The sequence below is a fragment of the Agelaius tricolor genome, unplaced genomic scaffold (genome assembly GCF_023055355.1).
Source record: "Agelaius tricolor isolate 1412-34295 unplaced genomic scaffold, bAgeTri1.0.p SCAF_6, whole genome shotgun sequence".
Taxonomy (NCBI): Eukaryota; Metazoa; Chordata; class Aves; order Passeriformes; family Icteridae; genus Agelaius; species Agelaius tricolor.
Window position 1 is genome coordinate 21714463 of NW_027269266.1, and position 19746 is coordinate 21734208.

General features: G+C 39.5%; 1 protein-coding gene across 3 annotated transcripts in view; it reads right to left on the reverse strand.

The window, feature by feature from the left end:
- Window positions 1-301: 301 nt before the first annotated feature.
- CALCR (calcitonin receptor) overlaps window positions 302-19746 on the reverse strand; it is a 161974-nt gene continuing 142529 nt past the window's right edge. For all 3 annotated transcript variants that reach the window (XM_071429008.1, XM_071429009.1, XM_071429010.1), the window contains exons 11-13: window positions 17708-17926; window positions 9139-9180; window positions 302-3479 (exon numbers count right to left, since the gene is read on the reverse strand). In XM_071429008.1, the coding sequence (XP_071285109.1) occupies window positions 3258-3479; window positions 9139-9180; window positions 17708-17926 (483 nt within the window). In that variant the 3' untranslated portion in view covers window positions 302-3257. The remainder of the gene's footprint in view (window positions 3480-9138; window positions 9181-17707; window positions 17927-19746) is intronic.

Below are 19746 nucleotides of genomic sequence, written 5' to 3' on the forward strand. Positions count from 1 at the left end.
ACAAATCCTCAATTTTTGAGCAGTATTTAACTTCACAAAGACACACCAAATTTTGAAAATTCCCAGCAGTGGAAATGTAGGTACCTTCACATTTTCAGTGTTTCAGATATCCATCTTTGTAAGTCTGCTCATATCTTGTTTATTGAGGCTGGCAAAGAATGGGAGAAGAGAACAGAAAGTCACCACTTTTGTGGGATTGTTCTTATCCTAAAGCAGAGTTATTTTGCTATGTGAGCACTCTGTAGCGTTTTAATTAAGGTAGCATTATTGCTAACAATTTTAATACACAGAAAATTGCCTGTTGTACTTTTGTTGCTCTTTTATTTCAGATAAAATATATTTATTAAGTAAATAAAATAAAAATCAAGTCTTACTTTCAACATCCCATGCCACAACAAATATTTTAATTTGTGCTGTGTTTCTGTATCTCATAAAGCATTACAACCAGCATCCATCTAAATCTATCTTCCTGATAGATTTGGTTGCTCAGAGCAACCACACAAAACCTTCTGCAAGAGCAAATGCTCACTAAACTGGGTTTTCATGTGTTGGGTGTGGTGTTTGAGAGGAAGCAGGTACTGCAGAGGTGATAAATGTGAGGTTGCTTTCCTCTTAAAATACACCTTGAATCCGCCGATTCAAGTGTCAGTTCCTTCCATACTTTTTGATACACTGATACATTAATTATATGTTTCTGCTGTTCTTGTGAAATCTATTTGAGTCAAATCAGCCTATTGTCATAATTGGAATTATTGAGGTTGTATCAGCATTCTCAATATTACTGTCACTAGTGTATGGTGCTATTTATAAAGCAGAGAATAAAATGTACCTTATGTGTGCAATTATGGCATTTCAAACCATGTTGAGATGAAGAAAAATAGCATTTCCCATTGGAAAATATTTTGATTAGAAATTACTCAGTAAGTACCTTTAAAACTCAGCCTTTCCTACAAAACCCAAGTGTGATGACAGCCCTAAAGTCAGTGTGTATGTTTTACCAATTTTTTTGTGAAATCATCATCCCTTGACTGAAACCAAAACTTCCATAAAGACTGACACGAGCACACCGAAGCTGCAAACAATATCCTAAACCTCAGATTCTGAATGTGACTTTTCAGAGCACTCTACTAAACAGAGCAAGAAAATATCATTATAGAAGAAAGAAAACAATCAGTATAATGATAAAGCATTTCCATTTTGTACATCTACATGAACATAGCTGACTGTGGAACAACTTGCACTTACATGTTGTAAACTTTACATTATTAAAACTGACATGTTCATTATTAAACTCTCTATATTATGCACATTTCTTTTACAATCAGCTCATTTGTGTCTTTAGAAAGCAGGAATGCCTTCTTGCAGCCCTCCTGGGAAGTGCAGTGCACCCCAAAGCTATTCAGACTAATACAGATTCATAGCAGAGCCACTTTATTGTCTTTAACAACTGGCTCCTCTATTTCGTATTGTTCACTGGTGAAAGTAGAAACAGCAATATGAGAAATACTGTTGTTTGAAAAAATAACTGTCTTTGTATTCCTTGAAGTCTGAAAAATAGGTATGTGGCTTGAACAAACACACACGATGGTGTTTTCTTGTGAGCGTTCCACTGGACTGACCATGTGATGATCTGCGCCGCCAGCAGACAGCTCCTTCTTGTTCCCCAGCTCCTCCTTTGTTCTACAGTGGCAGAGCCAGCAGCTCCTCCTCATTCTGGGGACAATGTGCCATGGTGCACAGCTGGGGGGTGTGCTGGTGGTGAAAACAGAGCAGCCTCCCTCCCTGCAAGGCATTGCCTCATGTATGGACAGGCTGAATCTGGTCCCTTTTCACAGTGCTGGCTTTACAGCTCTGCCTCATGAACTCACTTCTGGAGGGGACTTTTCCAGTGAGGTGGTGACTCATGTGGCTAGACATGTACATTTTTTCTCCATTTAAAATCTACAAATTGAGGGTAAAGCTTTGAGTCTGGTTGTGTCAGGGAAGGAAAATCAGCCTGGCTGGATACAACATTTAAAAATGGTTTCAAATCACTGTGGAGGAAATGGCCTCATGTTTTTGAAGTCTACACTGAACTCTATTGCGTAACTCATTCCTGAACACTGAAGAGAGCTGTTCATTGCTCATCCAAGTTAACAGGGATTTGTGTGCTAATTTCAATAGAAGTAGAAATAGATCATAAAGTTTTTTGGCAAGACTATGTCATGATTAGGAACTCAGGAGAGCAACCAGATCTAAAAGTGGATGCTTCCCGTGCTAAGGTATTGATTCCTGATTTCTTTCATGGGAACATTTTCAGCCATGATCACAAATTTATTACAGAGACAAGTATTCATCTAGCACTCAACTCAGAATGCCTATTAAATAAAACATAGTTCCCAAACTAATTTCACAGTTTATTCAGAGTGAGAGAATTGTGTCTTAATGATATGTTTCTGGCTAGAGTAATAGGGTGACAATTTTTCCTATAAATAAATATTCTTGAACTACCAGTATTGTTAAACAAAATCTATTCTGAGATGCCTTCAGGACTTGTGTCATTAAGCCTGAAGAATTGATTTGTATCTCTGAGGGTGTTTGAGATCTTGGTATGCAATGACTATTTCACCTTAATTTACTTTATGCCCCTGCTAAAGGGATGATAATATTTTGGGGTATCCTTTGGGGATGTTATTATTTTGTGGCATTCTTTGGAAAGCATCAAGATTTCAATACTTTGGAATGTCTTTCTGTTGTTCATATGGTTGGTTTTTCCTGCAATGTGCAAAATCTTTTAAGCAGCCATCAAGCTCATTTAAAGGGAAAAATGAATGACTCCAAGTCAGTTACACTTAGTGAAAGTTGATGGTTTAAAATCTAGTGTTAATGAAAATTACCAAAAGCAAAAAGTGCTGAAAGTTTCCAATTGCCACATACTGGTTCTTTCTTTCCTATTTGCTATTGGCTACCTGGGGCTGTTACAAATGTCAGATGGTCACTTCATACAGGTATCAGGAGATGTGGAGATTACAGAGCCTGGTGGGCAGGTCCATGTTCACTCCCTTCTGCAATGCACAGGAAGAAATGCTATTCCAGGTGTGCATCACACTCCCTCAACATCATTGCTGTCAGAGGTTGATGTGGTTTGAATAGGATGTGTCCTTCTGCCTGGGCCTGCACTCTGACACAGCATCTTGGATTTCCACACTCCCACCCTTCTCCCCAGTTTTCTCACAAGCAGAACATGAAACAATGTGTTTGCAGTGGCTGGTGCTGAGCTAGGCAGACGTGTCTCCAGATTTTAATGCAACAAGTTCAGAGTCCTCTGCATATCTCCCATTTAAGTGTTCATTGTTGGCATCGTGGTGGTACAGGTACACAGGGACCTCAGTGATGGACGTGGCCGTGTAGGAGGTAGATCGCGTGGAACAGTGCTCCCGGCGCCTCTGGCCCCACTGCGTTTTGTACTGTGCCCACTGCCTCTTCAGAGCTCCTTGGACCTGCCAGGGAAACACGCTGTTAGAGTGAGGCAACAAATACAGTAATATTGTACTGTACAATAATATTTTATATATATATATATATATATATATATATATACAATGTGTACATATATAATATGTATATACGATATATACAATATATATTTATATACAATATTACACAATAAGATATAATATTGTACAATAATATAATATTGTTGTAATACAAACACCTGTGACAGGAAGGAAAAGGAAAAGGAAAAGGAAAAGGAAAAGGAAAAGGAAAAGGAAAAGGGAAAGGGAAAGGGAAAGGGAAAGGAAAGGAAAGGAAAGGATAGGAAAGGAAAAAGGAAAGGTTGATGCTGCAGGTGGATTATTGCTCCTGAAAAGACTAATGCATTTTGATACCTGAAGAAGCTCAGCCTTGAGTAATGAGAATTTCCATGAATGGCAAAGTGTAAGTACACTTCATGAGCTTGCCAGGAATAATTTTGTAGAAAGAGTTGGAGGACCAGGACAGCTAAACAGAGATTTTATTCTGGTAATTTAAGAACAGGTTTTGTGCTCACAAATTATAGGCTGGTCTTAGCCCTCTGCATAGCATGGAAGATTTCAACCGTTGAACAATCATCTGCTAAGAATAAGATATTTTATTCAACATTTACATTAAGAGTGGTGTTATACATGGTATTAGGAAATGATTTAAACTATTGAGTCTTGCCAGGGAATAAGAAGGTCTTCTCCAGCTGCATGTCCATGCATGGCAGCTCTTGATAATTTTGTGACATGAGCAGAAAGTGGGCAAATCCTGGCTCTTTTTGTTTAGATCAGTGATTCTGAACAACACAAAGTGAGAATAGCAGCAGTTTGGCACAATAATCTGATGTAAATGACCCTCTCCTCAAGAGGAAGGCAGGTGCAAGTAAGGCACTGTGACAACAGGAGTCTAAAAGTTTCTGTGGTCCTACTGAGGTGGGCACTGTTTGTCATTTGGAGAGTGTATTGCTATTCACCTTCTCTGAACACATAAAGGAAAAAACCAAATGGCTCTGTGGAGGTTAATTAGATATTGAGCGCAGGAAAGGGATATGGTCACAATGTAACTTTAATTACTTGGGCTCTGAGCAAGGTTTACTATGCCAATGTTGAAAATTAAAGTGAAATAGCTGCATGTGGGGATGTTTTATCACACTATCACCTGAGTTTATTAGTGAGAAAGAATTACTGGGTCAAAGAGTAATGCAGTGGCAGCACTTGATACAGAAATATTACATTAGTTAAATTTTGTAAAGATTTTAGTCACTTTAAAATTGCCTTTTGATGTTACAGTATGAATATTTTAGCTTTGTTACCCCAAAAGCTATGGGGAGGGACTGGAAGAAGAAATCTTCAGAAGTACTAGGACAGTGACTTTCCCCATGTCTCACTGGGGCATCTAGGGCATGCACAAGGAGGATAATGCAGAAACCTTGTGTGTGCACAGTGGCTCTGCCTGCCTGCAGCCACCTCTCCCCCACTGCACCATGGTCACCAGCCACTGTGCACTTCTGGCCTTCACCTCTGCCCCAGGCTGACCATGTCTGCGTTTCACAGCACTTCATCCATTTGGATTAATATCAGCATCTTCAGTGAAGGCAGCAACAGCCTACTCTTGGAGATTTTCTGTTCCTTTCCTAGCCCTCTCCTTCCCCTGCCCCCTGCACAGACCCCAAGACTTTGATTGCTCTTGCATGGGGAGAGGAGCTGCTGTGCAGGTGAGAAGCTCCTGATAAGCTCCCTAGATGCTCTCAGCTGAACTGGAGTCTGCCATAGGTCTGGAGATGATAGTGTGGTTGACTGGAGAGGGAAGAACAATGTCCCTGAGTCTTACAGGGCCTGTCAAGAGGAGTTTATAATTTTCTTCTTCAGAGGGAGTGATGATCAGACACTGTATGTCTGAGGGGTAGACAACAGCCACATCCCTTCCAGTTCAGCCCATGATCAGAAGTGCAATTATAAAAGTCTAAAAGGCTCCACAGAGCAGTAAGAGCACAAGGTCAAAGCATTTCTTTTTTTTGTTCTCTGCTGAGCTGCTTGTTTGTACAAAAGGATCTGGCCACAAATGGATAATGGATTGTACAAGTTGCTGCATTCAAGTAGAACTTGCTAATCTAGTTTTCTGCCACGATTCCAAGAATCTCAGATGATCATAACTCAGTGCCAACTAAAACCATTCAGGCATGGATTTTAAATATGTAAGCAGCATTACTGAAAATCACATGCACAACCATGATGTATTAATGACTGAGGAGGCACCTGGGGACCACGAGGCACACAGTGATGCCTGCCATGCTTTCCACTGTGATGGCAGGTAAAAGAAAGCAACCACTGAAGCAGTGAAGAGCCCAAGTTTATTTACTCAGGTCTCCAAGACTTTAAAGGTTTTTCAGTTCTCTATTAGCCATTCACACCTCATTGGCACGTAAGATACGTGGCTGTTTTTTGCCCAAATAGACTTTCCATTCTGTTGTCCAGCCTTGCAGTCTAGAAGCAATCCCAAGCTTGAAAATGTGGTCTGGTGAGCAGACTGTTGCAGAGACTTTGTATTATCTGTACAAAACTGTTGCTGTTGGACAGAGAAACTGCAGTTCTACTGGACACCAAGATTTTATATCAAAATGTACAAGAAGATTTTTCATTTTGAGAGTAAAAAAACAAACATTGTTTATGTGTTCTTCCAGATGAATGCAGACATTAGTACAGCTTTTTTGTTATTATTTTTAGATTTCTTTCTATAGATGGGCTCATGGTACTAAAGTGAGGTTAGGGAGGCAGTAGTGATGAATGCGCTATAAAACACACTAAAGTGGTTCTGAGTTTAGCATTGTTTGTCCTGGCTAAGCTTCATGTATTTCAGTCTTGAAGTTAAATGTTCCAGTAGGAAAAAAGTAAATCCCAGATTAGCCCAGCTTCTGCAGTACTAAAATTAATCTCCCTGCCCCACACTAAATTTTCTCATGAGAAATAATTTTAGCCTCTATGGCAGCAGATGTATGCAGCAGCTTGGAAAGAATCTTATATCATGACTGAAGACCAGACTGTGTCTTTGGTCTGTGTACTTCTGTATACCAGGATTGAGGGAAATTAGGTCAGTTTTCTTGGTCAAACTCAGATTAGTGCTCCCTTTGGAAGGCCCTAATATCAGCTTGGCATTAGTCTGTTGCTGTTTATCTATAGGTTTTGTGCCTTATATATCTATAGATTGTGTAACTGCAGAAATAAATGGGAAGAAAGGATCACAAACCTTTCATCCTCTCCTGGCCCAGCCCAGCCCAGCCCAGCCCAGCTAGTCTAGTGCATGAACTTTGCTGGGTGTTCATGGGTAACGTGCTGCTGCAAGTAGCACCAAACTGTCTTGAGTCTGTATTAGAGAGGTGTCATCTTTGACACTGCTCACCTTAATGGGAAATTCTAAAAAAAGCTTCCCTAAATAAAATTTCCTGGAAGAAAATAATGAGAAGTTTTTCCAGCACTCCTGCCATTGACAATCTGCAAATCTGAAGCAGATGCAATGATTTTGAAAATGGCTGTAATGGTGAAAAGTACCTAAGCACCAATAAAATCACTCTCAGCAAGTCTGAGAAACCTGTGTCCTCACAGTCATTTGTTTTTACTGCCTGACTTTGATCCATGTTTCTAATCAGTGCTCTACCAAGGATCAATCATGCATATTGGTAAGCAGATGCTTCAGATGTACTCCTTAGTGTATACTTTGAGAATTGTATTACTGGGATTGTAAAAGTGGGCATGCTCTTCTGACTTTGTAGCTTTGCCAAAAGTACTTTGGAATTAGAGCTAGTTGATGAAATTAAGAAACTAATGTACTTTAGGATACTTTATGTTTTCAGTGCATTTTATTGTGACCTTTCCTCATTTTTAACATTGCTACAACCTTTAATCTAGACAAATCTGGGTGTTCTCGTTAGAGATGGGGAATCAACCTCTTGCAGTAAAGCTATAAAACATAAAGGGAATTTGTTTTGCAAAATCTAATCTGAAAAAAAATGCAGGGGATACTGGGAGGAGTGGAGAAGGCAATGTTCAGGAACAGGATTTTGGGGTAACACATTGTTTGGAGGAGACACTGGAGTACTGCTTGTACACAGTGATGCAGTCTCTCTTATAGGCAGAGGATGCTTCAAAAACTGCCTGACTGGTCTCTACTTTCTTCTAGGTCCTCCATACTAGGAAGTATCAGAAGTTTGCCTTTGTTTCCAGGGCATGGATATTCAGCTGTGTCAGAGTGATGACAGTAAAGCAGAAGGAGAAAGGTGATTGTAGCCTGCAGATACTGGGGACAGAAATGTGTTAGGAAAAGAGTTGTGCATGTCTTCAACTTTGTTTAGTTGGATGCATGAAACTGTGAACCTCTGTAGTGTGATCTTTACAGCTCTCACTTTGTGTGAGGTTCTGCTGTGATTAGCTGCTCACATTTTGCCATTCTCTGTCTTGCCTCCTGAGGAGCCATGCTACAGAACTGCAGCTGAGGCCTCTCATCCTTTTTATTCTTCAGTTTCTCTGTACATTTACACAGGGAGCCAACCAAAGGCAAATGTACAGAGATGTTGACAAATGGTGGCAGAATTTAATACTCTCTGCTACCCTGAATGTTATCAAATCAGCCAGTAACACCTTATCAATAAGATAGCCTGCTTCCAGTCTCTATCAAAACATCAGTGTGGTCAAGTCATTACATGAAATTTGCTGGTTTCTAATAATATACAGGGATAAACAGGAGCACAAATGTCTCCCTTTACTTACTGAGTGTTAGTGTCACAAGGTTTGTTCTGTATCTAATTCATCTGCTCTGGATTGAAAGTGAACTTTTTAATGGACTTCCTAGCTTTGCTAAGGTATATGGTATTTTATTTCGCTACAGTTGAATGCTCTTGATGTGTTGAAAAAGTTTTTTTCTGCCAACCATCTTTGGAAAATTTCTTACTGCAGAAATTTAAATGGTTCTTGACATATTTTAACCTGCTATTTTTTTTGTAAAAAAATAGTAGTAAAGTGGATCTAAAACCCACTGTATGTGTATTTTCATATATATGATCCAGCTGTAAGAGATTGGGAGAGATCTTTGCCTCAAGGGTTTTTATTTCTCAATTGTTACACAAGAAACAATGACTGTAAAAAGGCCAGTGCTAATCCTCAAAGGACCTCAAGCAGTTGCACTCCTCCACCTCTGACCGTGCTACCAGGGATGGATTTGCCATGGCTCTGGCCTGAGCTCCCCACTGCATTCTTCAGACAGATCTCTGAATGCCTTCTCTGCTTCTTATTGAGTATTTTAGTTCTTCCTGCTGTTCTGGGGCAGGAAGGGGTGTAAAGCATTTTTCTCCTTTGCATAGACCTCCATCTCAAACTTGCAGATAGTAGGGCAAGAGTGTCATGCCTGTACCTCACTAGGTGCCATCTGCTTTGTAATGGTAACAGAGCTGATTAATCTGCTCAGGGATATTCCAGTCACACTCTGCACAGAGCTGTCAGAAATGCACACCACTGGTGTGTGTAGAGAGTAAAAGTAACTAGGTGTGGCTTCAAAGTTTGCAGTGTGACGTGCTTCACATCTGCATTAATGAACAGCAGGATGACTATTTTACAGGTTCTGCTCATTTTCTGCATTTCATGTACTTACCTCACCATTGAAGAAGCAGAATATGGTAGCCACAAGTAAGCCCTAAGAGAAGGAAAAGGAAAGAGTTTAGGGATCAGAATATATAAACTTGATCATGTTTTGGAAATTTGGACCTGATGGATACAAGATAAAAACACTAATCCACTTCCTCTTCATCACAGACCACAGACATTCCCCATCTTTCACAGGTGTGCTATTAAATGGATTTGTTGTCTTTTCATAATGTTTTACTGTCCCTCCCCTAGTATTACTATATTTTATAGATTGTCTGTTATGGCTATGAAGTTATTTATATATAAGAGATGTAGAGAAGGAAAATAAAAGGTAGGTATGTATTTTGCTTACAGAGGAGAACCACACTGCCACTGATTTTGCTGAAGAGATGGTACAGGAATTTTGTCCTATGTGTTGTCACTCACTCATCAGAGTGTAGCTCTCCAGTCAAAAGTGTCAGACACAGAGAATCCAGCTGTCCCAGGAAGGCTTTAAATTGAACTGTATGTCAGGATAAGTGAACTGGTATGTTGGTATGGATGGAGAGGATATGAGAAGAGGTGTAAGTGGCCAGAAAAAGGAAAAAAACCTACCACAGCACATGAGTTAGAGGGTAGGGAGACAGAAAAAAAGAGACACTGCACATCATAGCTTGGTTGTAAATGGCTTTAAATTAATTTCATCATCACCAGAGTTGTTCAGATAGCATTTCACTACTGCTATAAGATTAAACAGGGCCAAGGCAGGAATATGAGATGGCAAAGTGTGAAATTAATAAGAGATAAAATTCTTGCACAGAGAGCCTGCCATTCAGGATTATGTAGTTACACTGGTCCATGTCCTAGCTGCACTCACTCTTATTAAAAGCATTACATAGGATCACTGGGAGCCAAATGCTTTAATTTTAAATTACTTAAAGCAGTTATTATCAACTAGATGTATGACAGTTTGTGAAATTGAGGGAAAAACTGCAATGCAGCTTATGTTCCCAAGGGCTGCTTTGAAGAGCTTTACAGCTGTATCTTTTCTATAAAACCTTCATTTAAATGATTACCAGTTGAATTGTAGATAATGCTTTGCAAAATGCCTTGGACTCTCAGATGCATATTTTGCACCACAAACAGAGTAAGGAATCACTTTTTAACAAAATGCTTATATAGAGATACACAGGCTGGTTTGGACAAGTGCTGACCACTTCAATACTGACAATTATTTTTCTTGAATAGATTTATTCTGATGCAGAATTTTTAATTTTACATAAATTCAAATATCAACATGAAACAGCACTTTGGATGAGGATGAAGGGTAAACATAGTGAGAAATAAAAGGGTTTTTTTTTTATATTTTGGCAAAGCAGTGAGTATTTTCAAAAAACTCAAATCCCACCATGCAGTAAGAAATACACAATAGTTTGTCCACAAGTTTTGGGATGAGAAGCTCCAGAAATTCAAACAAAACTTTACAGTTCTAAAGCAGGACTTTGCCAGACCAAACACTCCAAAATCAAAATTTTTGCAAGGGTAGAAAGTGTGCTGGTTGATCACAGCCTGTACTGATGTTGTTTGAGCTGTGCACAGCTGGGCACAACCTCTGCTCTTGAACTGCACTGGGCACCCTTGCAGCAGGGGTCTGCTATTCTACTAAATGTGGTTTCACTAGCAGCAGTCAGCCACAATGGCAAACCAGGTGGATCTGGATCTCCTCTGGGAGCAGGGATGCTCAGGGATGGTCTGCACGAGGTGTGGGAAATCAGAAGACAACATGGGGAGAGAAAGAAGCAGGGGGAGAGAAAGAAGCCTGGAAATTTTTTCAAGTTTGCTTTTCAGCAAGAGTTTAGGGGGAATGTGGGAACCTCACTTCGTCTTAAGACAGAAACTGAATCTGAACTACTGAAATGAAGCCATTTTCCATTTCAATTCCTGCATGGAATTGGAATTCTTTTGTTACATCCTGCAATTGCTCCACTTTTCTGCTATTCAAGAGTGCAGTTCCCTTAACTAATGTTTTGTCTTGTCAACTTCAGACAGAAAAGATAAAGGTGGAGTGATGCCTCACATCCCTTTCAGGTTTTCTTCTAGTTTGTAGTGAGCTGAAAGCACACCTGTCCTCTTGTTATTTTGAGACCATGCATGTTGTACATGTTCTTGCTGAAGAAATTATTTTCTGTAGTCTTTTCCATCTTTCCCATTGCTCTTCTTCCATGTGCTATGGTCCTCTGGACTCTGCCATCTATCTTTCTATTATTTCTATTTCTCTTTCTGTTTCTATTATTTCTATTTCTATTTCTCTTTCTGTTTCTATTTCTAGTTCTAGTTTTATTTCTAGTTTTTGTTCTATTTCTTCTTTTTATACATGAAGTTTTGCCCATAGTTCAGAGGGCTATTGTTATCTTCAGCTGTAAAGCCACAGAGATATCAGTGGTAGACACCAGCTTTGTCTCTCTGGAGCCAGGAGGGCTTGGGATGATCTACAGTGGATCTATTAAAACATGTTACAGACTACATAATTATACAGTGGATCTATTAAAACATGTGACAGACTACATGTAGGTTAATTATTTAATTTAAGGCCCATGGGTTATTTCTCATATCTCTTTGACACATATCTTCCAAATTCTAACTGCTACTGGTTTTTGCTCAGGCTACAACTCTTGCTGAGGATGAAATGTCTAAGTCAATTTTATCTCTCTGCCACTGTGTGGAGTTGTTAAACTAACCTGTGATATATTGTGTGCTCCCAGCTAGATAATGTTGACTGTGGTGTTGAAAATTGAAATGAAGAATATATTTATTTTAGGATGAGGGCTTTCAATGATTTCCTCTGAAATTCTTTATTTCTGAAACTATGTGAAGAACAAATGAATGTGGCTTTCAATTGAATCATGCCATAGGGATTGTCCAGAGACAGCAGCTCTCAGACCTTCACATACCTTTTTATTAATACCGTTTTGAGTTTTTCCCAGTGTTTAAGTGACTATACTGGTCTAAGTGAATCCGTTGCTTGACTGGTATTTAATTTTATCTCATTCTCCTAGAAGACATAAGTGTCTTGAAAAGAAGTTTGAGTAATTTACTCACGTTAGAAATGAACAAATAAAAAATACCTTTGCAGATACTACAAATTTACATAGGTTTCTCATACTTCTTTCTACTTTTTTATTCGAGCTTATGTCTCCATTAAACCAAGAAAGCATATACAGATGCACTTATTCCTGCTGTTTCTGACCATGTCCAGAGCCCTAACCTAATCAACCATACACTGTGTAGCTGATAAGATTTTAGTGGGGTCATATATTCATTACTGATATTAGAAGATAATGTACAGGTGGTCATAGTATGAAAATCAGTTTTTGATTCTCTACGTGGACTTTGCTCCATGTCCATTTACTTCTCACTTCTGGAGCTGAATGGACAGCAAAAAAAAAAGAAAAAAAAGAAAAAAAAAGAAAAGCATGGCTGAGGTTGTTCGTAGAAGTGCATCCCATTCCCACCTCTCTCATTTTGGCAGAGATAAAAAGCTTTGAGAAAAACAGCAGTGCTTTTCTCACCACCTTCATTCACAGCACACCCATACAGCATCTCTGAGGTAAATGACTGCGCTATGAATTGTTAATTTATGTTACATGAAAAAAAATAAGCAAAGCAAAGAACGTGTCTGTGCAGTTTCTGCTGGCACTGAGGTGGGGAGGTTGTCATGAGAGGGCTGAAGACAGCAGCAAAATGTTGGAGACATCCCATCAACCAAAGCTCGTGCTTTGCTTCTCCTGCTCCCTATGGAGATTTCATTACTGACATTTTTTGCATGAAAGTTTCATATAAAATTGCCACTTTATTATATTCAGCTTACAAAATATATTTTCCCTAACCTTAACTGGTTTAGAATATTAAAAAGGTTTTAAACTACTAATAATTCAAGGAGAAAAAAAAGAACAGAAGATAAAGAAAAAATGTTTATGTTGTCAAAAGCAGTCCTGTAACTTTAAGTTTGAACAGAAGGAGAAAATATTTCTGCCTGGTTTGGCATTAGAGAGGATGTTTATTTCCTTTTAAACTGAGAAACAGATGGAATGAATACTTTCTAAAATACATTGAAATTTCTCACTATTTTTAACAGACTACTTTTAAATGGGTTAATTTTATTCTGTATAAGGTTGCACAGAGAGCTGAATTTAAATCTTGGAGGCAGTGTGGATATATATGCAGTCCAAACCCAGGCCCTAAAGATTCAAAATATCCTTGTACTAGACCAGACACCTCTGAGCTGCATCCTCCTGCCTGACAGGGTGGGTGCTGCAGTCATGAGGGGGCTGCTTGGAAGCTGCTGAGTGGCACACAAAGGATCTCACTTGTGGAGAAAAAGACAGTGATTATTTTCTGTTCAGCAGAAAAAAACCCTTCTCATTTGCCAATAAAACCCAAGGCTGTTATGGTGAATAGCATTTTAATTTCTCATTAGAGGTAGACTTACACTTTTAGAGCCTCAGTCACCGAGGGATAGAGAAGAGCAGCTTTAGCTGCTTGTGTACTGCTGTTGATTCAGGGGTTGTTCCTCCATCCCTCCCTCACAGACCTCCACAGTGTCAGTGCCATTTTATGTCACCTGACAGCCTCTAGAAACCTGGCTTGCAGGTGCTAGAGATAGAATGGGGCAGCCGGTGTAGGGAGCTTGAAAGCTGAGGCTTATTCATCCCTGGGCTGGTTTGAGAGCTCTGGGGGAACTGTGTCTATATATGGCATTAACTGATGCATCATGCAGTTGATTTTCTACTCTTCCTTTTTTCTTGTGAGGCCTCTGCTGTGGACCAATGTTAGAAGTCAGAAGCTGGGGTAGTGGTCCTTGGTAGCAGAACCTCTGACAGAAGCACAGCACCCCAATCTCTTTACAGCCTGGAATGTCTCAAAAGGTTTCCAGTAGTTCCAAGGGTGAAGGAAGCATCAGCTCCAGCCCCAGCAACAGCAGAGGTGCAGGACACCCTGGCAGGTCATCAGGCACAAGCCACATCTCTCTTGCTCTGTCTTGGAATGGAGACCTGAATGCAGTTTCATGCTGGACCGAGGGCTTTGGCTGTGCCACTCCTTCACAGGAGTCATTCCCTTTGCCCAGGTGTACCTTTTTGTCTTCACTGGGCAGCATGATGGAGTTTTCAGGCATTTGAGAGATGTTTTTTCATGCCAGAGGTGTGCAAGGAGCTGGTATATCTGGTACCCTAATGCTTTACAGCCCGAGAGAGTTTGCATCTTTCATGTGATTTCAGCATCATCGACCAAGTTTTGAAAATCAGGTCCTTTAAGGTAGATCTGCAACTCACTGGCTCTTGTGGAGTGCAAATGTTTGCTTTGTGGTGCCTAATTTAGGAGCTCTGTGAAATAAGATAGCTGTGTGTGTTCATCAATGCATTCACAGCATCCCAATCCATGCATGTCATTCCAGTTAAGATGTGTTGGTTTTGTGTAGGGTAGAGTCAGTTTTCTTCACAGTAGCTGGTCTGGGGCTCTGCTGTGGGTGTGTGCTGGATAGATAGAGTGTTGATAATGCAGGGAAGCTTTAGCTATGGCTCAGCAGGGCCTCCAAAAGTCAAGGCCTTTGCTGCTTTTCATCTCACACCACCTTGGGTGGGCTAGGAGGGCACAGGGAGCTGGGAGGGGATGCAGTCAGGACGGCTGAACCCAGCTGATCCAAGGAAAATCCCAGATCATATGGCATCATGATCAGCATGTAAAGTGGGAGGAGAAGAAAAAGGGGGATATTAGGAATGCTGGCATTTTTTTGTCCCAGGTGATTTTAGATGTGGTGGAGCCCTACTTCCCTGAGGATGCCTGAACAACTGCCTGGCCATGAGAAGGTGAGAATGAATTCTGTATTTTGCTTTGCTTGCATGTGTGGCTTTTGTTTTATCTACTAAATGGTCATTATCTCACCTGATGAGTTTTCCCTGTTTTCTCTTTTACCCTTCCAGTTCTCTCCTCCATGCCAATGCAGGGAGTCAGTGAGTGGCTCCGTGGGGCTGAGCTGCCAGCTGGGGTTAAACCACAACGTAAGGGTTAAAATATCTTTCTCTTGCCTGGTGTACTTTTCATTTCAGTATTCTGGAGACTAAAGAGCTGATATTGGTGATGGTGAGAAGATATATGACCCTCTGCATTTAAAGGATTAATTGGATGTTGGCTAGGTGGTCAGGAAAAATGTATGCATTCCCGTTTGCAGCACAAAAGCCAGCCTTCCATTCTTTTTATAATTTAGGGATCTGTTCTTCAGATCTGTTAAGAAGAACTGGTCTATTGTGTGAAAGACACATGCAGTAGACATTTAGTGTTTGTGAATTGTTCATACAACCATATTTGAAAACCCACATCTGCTTAAATGGTGAGCATCGATGACACCATCACAAAAAGGGTGGGACAGATCAAAACCAGACTTCTGCTATTATTCAGAAGTGACTTCAGCAGAGGAAACTTAGCTTGTTGACAAAAAAAAAAATAGAAAAATAAAATAAAATAAAATAAAATAAAATAAAATAAAACACTGGCATGTTGTTTTTCAGCTGGGAAAACTGTTCTCTGAAAGAAATAGTATTACATGGGGGTTTTTTTGTGAACAAGTTTTTTCTTATCTTCAATCCTCTGAGTTTTACAATAGACTGCAGTTCTTGCTTGCACCATTTCTGTGTACATGAATTATATAACTAACACATCAATCCTTCATGTTCACTTAAAGAAGTAATGTACTGCGAAAACTTGCCTCTTTCTCTGTTCTAGAAAAGGCATAAAATTTTCTCATTTAAGCAGTTCAAAAATGAAGAATGTAATAACATTTTGCACCAAAAAAGATGGGTAATTTTTCCCAGGATGACTGACATGCCATGAGCTGCAAAACCCCAGAGACTCTTGCTGGTGTCTGCACAGGCTGGCTGTGCTGTGGGTCATGGGAGCACAACAGCTGGAGGGGAGACACAGCCATTACACAACTCACACAATCTCTGCTAGTTACAGAATCAGCCCTAGAAGAAAATGAGCACCAGAGGAGTGATTATACGGCTGGGGATCGATCTTAAATATGCATACAAGAAATGTTAGGGAAAGGATTAAGAATGTTTATTTTAGGTTACCGGTTAAAAATCCACTCTAAGTGGAAAAGGGAAGATTGTAGTTGGCTGCAGCCAGCAAGACGACTGCACAGCCCTTCCAAAATGCCAAATTCTAGCAGGGAGCACACCAAGATTATACTGCAGAGGTGTCAAGGGTTCTTCTGTGTGAGCAGAAAGAACCCATCAGGGATGAAACTTTCCTGCCTTGGATCCCTCCCTCACCCAACCCCCTTCATCAATGCAGCCTCCATTTTAACCTCAGTTTGGTGATTTTCTGTTGCATAATGATCACAATTAGAATTTTTAATTAAGACAATTATAATTGCTTTTGCAATTCTCCAACAACTGCGTGGAATTTAAAAGATATTTTAAGAGTAAAGTGATTATTGTAACACTCTGTCTTATCCTAACTTGCTAGAACTGCAATCAAATAACTTGTCACCAAAAAACTAATTTGGAGATATTCCTCTATAGCTCTTGTAAGTGAAAAAGTAACAATACAGGCAACAATAGAAGTAACAAAGCTGTCATTCCTTTTAAGCAGAACTGTAATATAAGATGTCATACACTTCAAAAGTAGACCTATAACTTCAGTTATTCTACCCATGCAGCAGCAGGAGCACCCACAGTTTTGAAGGGATAAGGATGATAAGCAGGATATATAATCTGACAGGGTTCATAGATTTTGGTTGCCTTATTTATAATTTCATTTAAGGAAAAAGCACTACTATTTTTTAAGCTATTTCCTTATTAAAGCATTAAATACTTTAATACTCCACTTACTTGTTCCATATGAATAGAAGCAAGAAGTTAGTCACCATATTCACTCATGTTGACCACTACTCACAAATGCATTGAAAAACTGCCTTTCCTAGTCAGTATAGGTCTGGATATATTCCAGTCAGTCAACCAGATAACTCAGCATTTAAATGCATTTTGGTTTGGATTGTTTTGCTAAAAAAACCCAACCAAAACTAGACTTACTGAACGATGTATTTTCAGAGCATTTTTGAAATCAAAATGTCAATCTGATAATTTAAACTGCCTAATAATGGAATTATAACTCTTAAATGAAGTTTAGTTATCTCTGGTTTTTCTTTCGTGTGTTGGCATTCCCTCTGAACAACAGTTTGCTAGGACTGCTTATTTTAATATTAAGGTCACAGCACTAATTTTAGTCAATTTGAGCCCTTCAACAGAAGTTATGCTGGAACATAAAAGCTGTCTGTGAACTCATTTTCTCTCCACAGTTTAGAAATAGTGTGAACTGATAATTTTTACTTATTACATTGTTTCCTCTATCTTGTCTCTGTTTACACAGTGGTGCTGCTTGTGTAAATGCAGATAATACAATACTGTGAAATGGTTGGAAAAGAACTAAAAACCCAGTTATTTCAGCTTCAGAGTAAAACTCGAAGATACTGGCGACAGTATCTTCGAGTAAATTAGCTTAACATCAAACAATTCAGCTACACTGAAGCTGCTACATACCTGGTAATGCATCAGTATGTGCATGATGTAATCATATATTTCTCCAGCAAGTCGGTTTTCTGGTCTCCAGGGAATAATAACAAACTGAATTCCCAGTAAGGGCACCAGGATTAAAGTAGCTCTGACAGCTTTCATATACATGTTGGACTCAGCACGGTGGGTATCTCTCAGCTTTGTCACCAAAACTCGGACAATGTTCAGCAAAAAGAAAAAATTGACCTGCAAAAACAAAGCTATTGGAGGTGAAAGCACTCAAATTAAACAGACATTCAAAATAAAAATACCAAACACATAAATGGCAATACACTGCAGCTTTCTAGCTTTATTGCATCTTATAATGGGCAGTTCCCTGGCAGTCAGGTCTTGGAAAATATCTTGAATATTTTCAGAAAAGATCTGTTAAGCAGCTCCACATGTTTTGAAGCCTGCATGGATACTTCAGGCAGGCAGGGGTCAGTTCTAGGATGCACTGGATGTTTTGACACTGATGTGGGCAAATTCAGGGTTTCCAGGGAACACTAAATATTATTTTTATATTGGAAGTTTAAATGGGGTGGACAAATTTTCCCCTAGAAATAACCACATCTCTGTTGTGAGTCTGACAGTTGCCAAGCTATCTTGCCAGTTGGGATAAACTCCAGCATGTCCCTGGACACATGGGACCTATGGGAGCACACAATTTCCCTAAGGAATATGCTCCATGAACTAATGCTTCAGGCTTGTCTGTGAGCAGGGGTGTAAGGCTGTTTTTGTGGAAAACCTCGGGCATTTCTTGCCTCCGCCAGACTGCAGGGACCCCGTGGTACTCTACCCACAGGGAACAGGCAACTATTGCTGTCTCAGGGCAGAAAATTTTGTCCCTGATCCTTATGACCAGTGATACCAAGTAGTTCAGCATCTTCTCTCCTCAGTTATTTATGGAAATCTGATTTCATCATAGAGTAACCTGCCCTTGATCCTGGCTTCACAGAGAGCTCCTTGTGGGATGTGCTGAGAGCCTGTAGGAAGAGGGAGGGCAGAGCCAGGCTGGTAATGAGTTCAGTGATTACCCTGTGGACATCCCTGGATCACAGAACCCTTGGTCTCCAGTGTACCCACATCACTTTTTTCCCTTCTGCTACAGTAAAATCAGGCACTGGCTCTTTGGAACTTTAATAGACTTTCTTTTTCCTGCTAATTTTTTGAAATAAGGATGTAAGTGTATAACTTCCATAGATATTTCAAGAGTTCAAATCACATATATATATTTATACCAGAAATTTCAGTTGAATTTTTTCAGAACAGTGAATCAGCAAGCTCTGGTAAAACATTTCATCACTTCTAAACTACACCTAGAGACCTTTCAACTGTTTTACATTTGTGCTCTACTAGAAAAGAGGAATAATAAATTACTTCTGAGGTCCCAGTCAACATTAAATCTAAACCTTATTCTCCATCCTATTCTGACTTCACTCACTCTGCTTAACCTTCACTTTTAGATTTTCGGAAAGTAACTGTAAAAAGTCAAAGAAAGACTTTACAAAGTTAAAACCCCTCAGCTCTTCTGAATCAGTCTGCCACTATGGGATTTTTTGTAGCAAATCAAGCAGGACATACTGTAGACATTGACGTCTTCATAAGAAAAATAAGACTGGAAATGACATAAGCACAATATAGAAATAATAATATCTTATTTTGAAAATAGCTAAAGATTGCTCTTTTTCCATAATAGTTGCTTATATTTTCTTTGTGGCAAGATATAAAGGCTGGGATCACAATGACAAAAAATAAATGTCAAATGGATTATCTCAGATGGTAATTGGCATTACAGTAGCAGATACCGTCAAGATTGAAGCAATAAACCCACAATAAATGTGATTCTATGGGACCAACAGACTGCCTATAAGGCAGGGAAGGATGGGCTATTTCATATAGCTGATGTTAAAGACTGCTTCTCCAGAAAGGGTAGAAAGACTTTTTTTTCCCAGCTATTATATGGAAAGTTGTTTATTCAAAGTTTTCCAAGTACTCACTGTACTATTGTTTGATCTCTGAGGCAA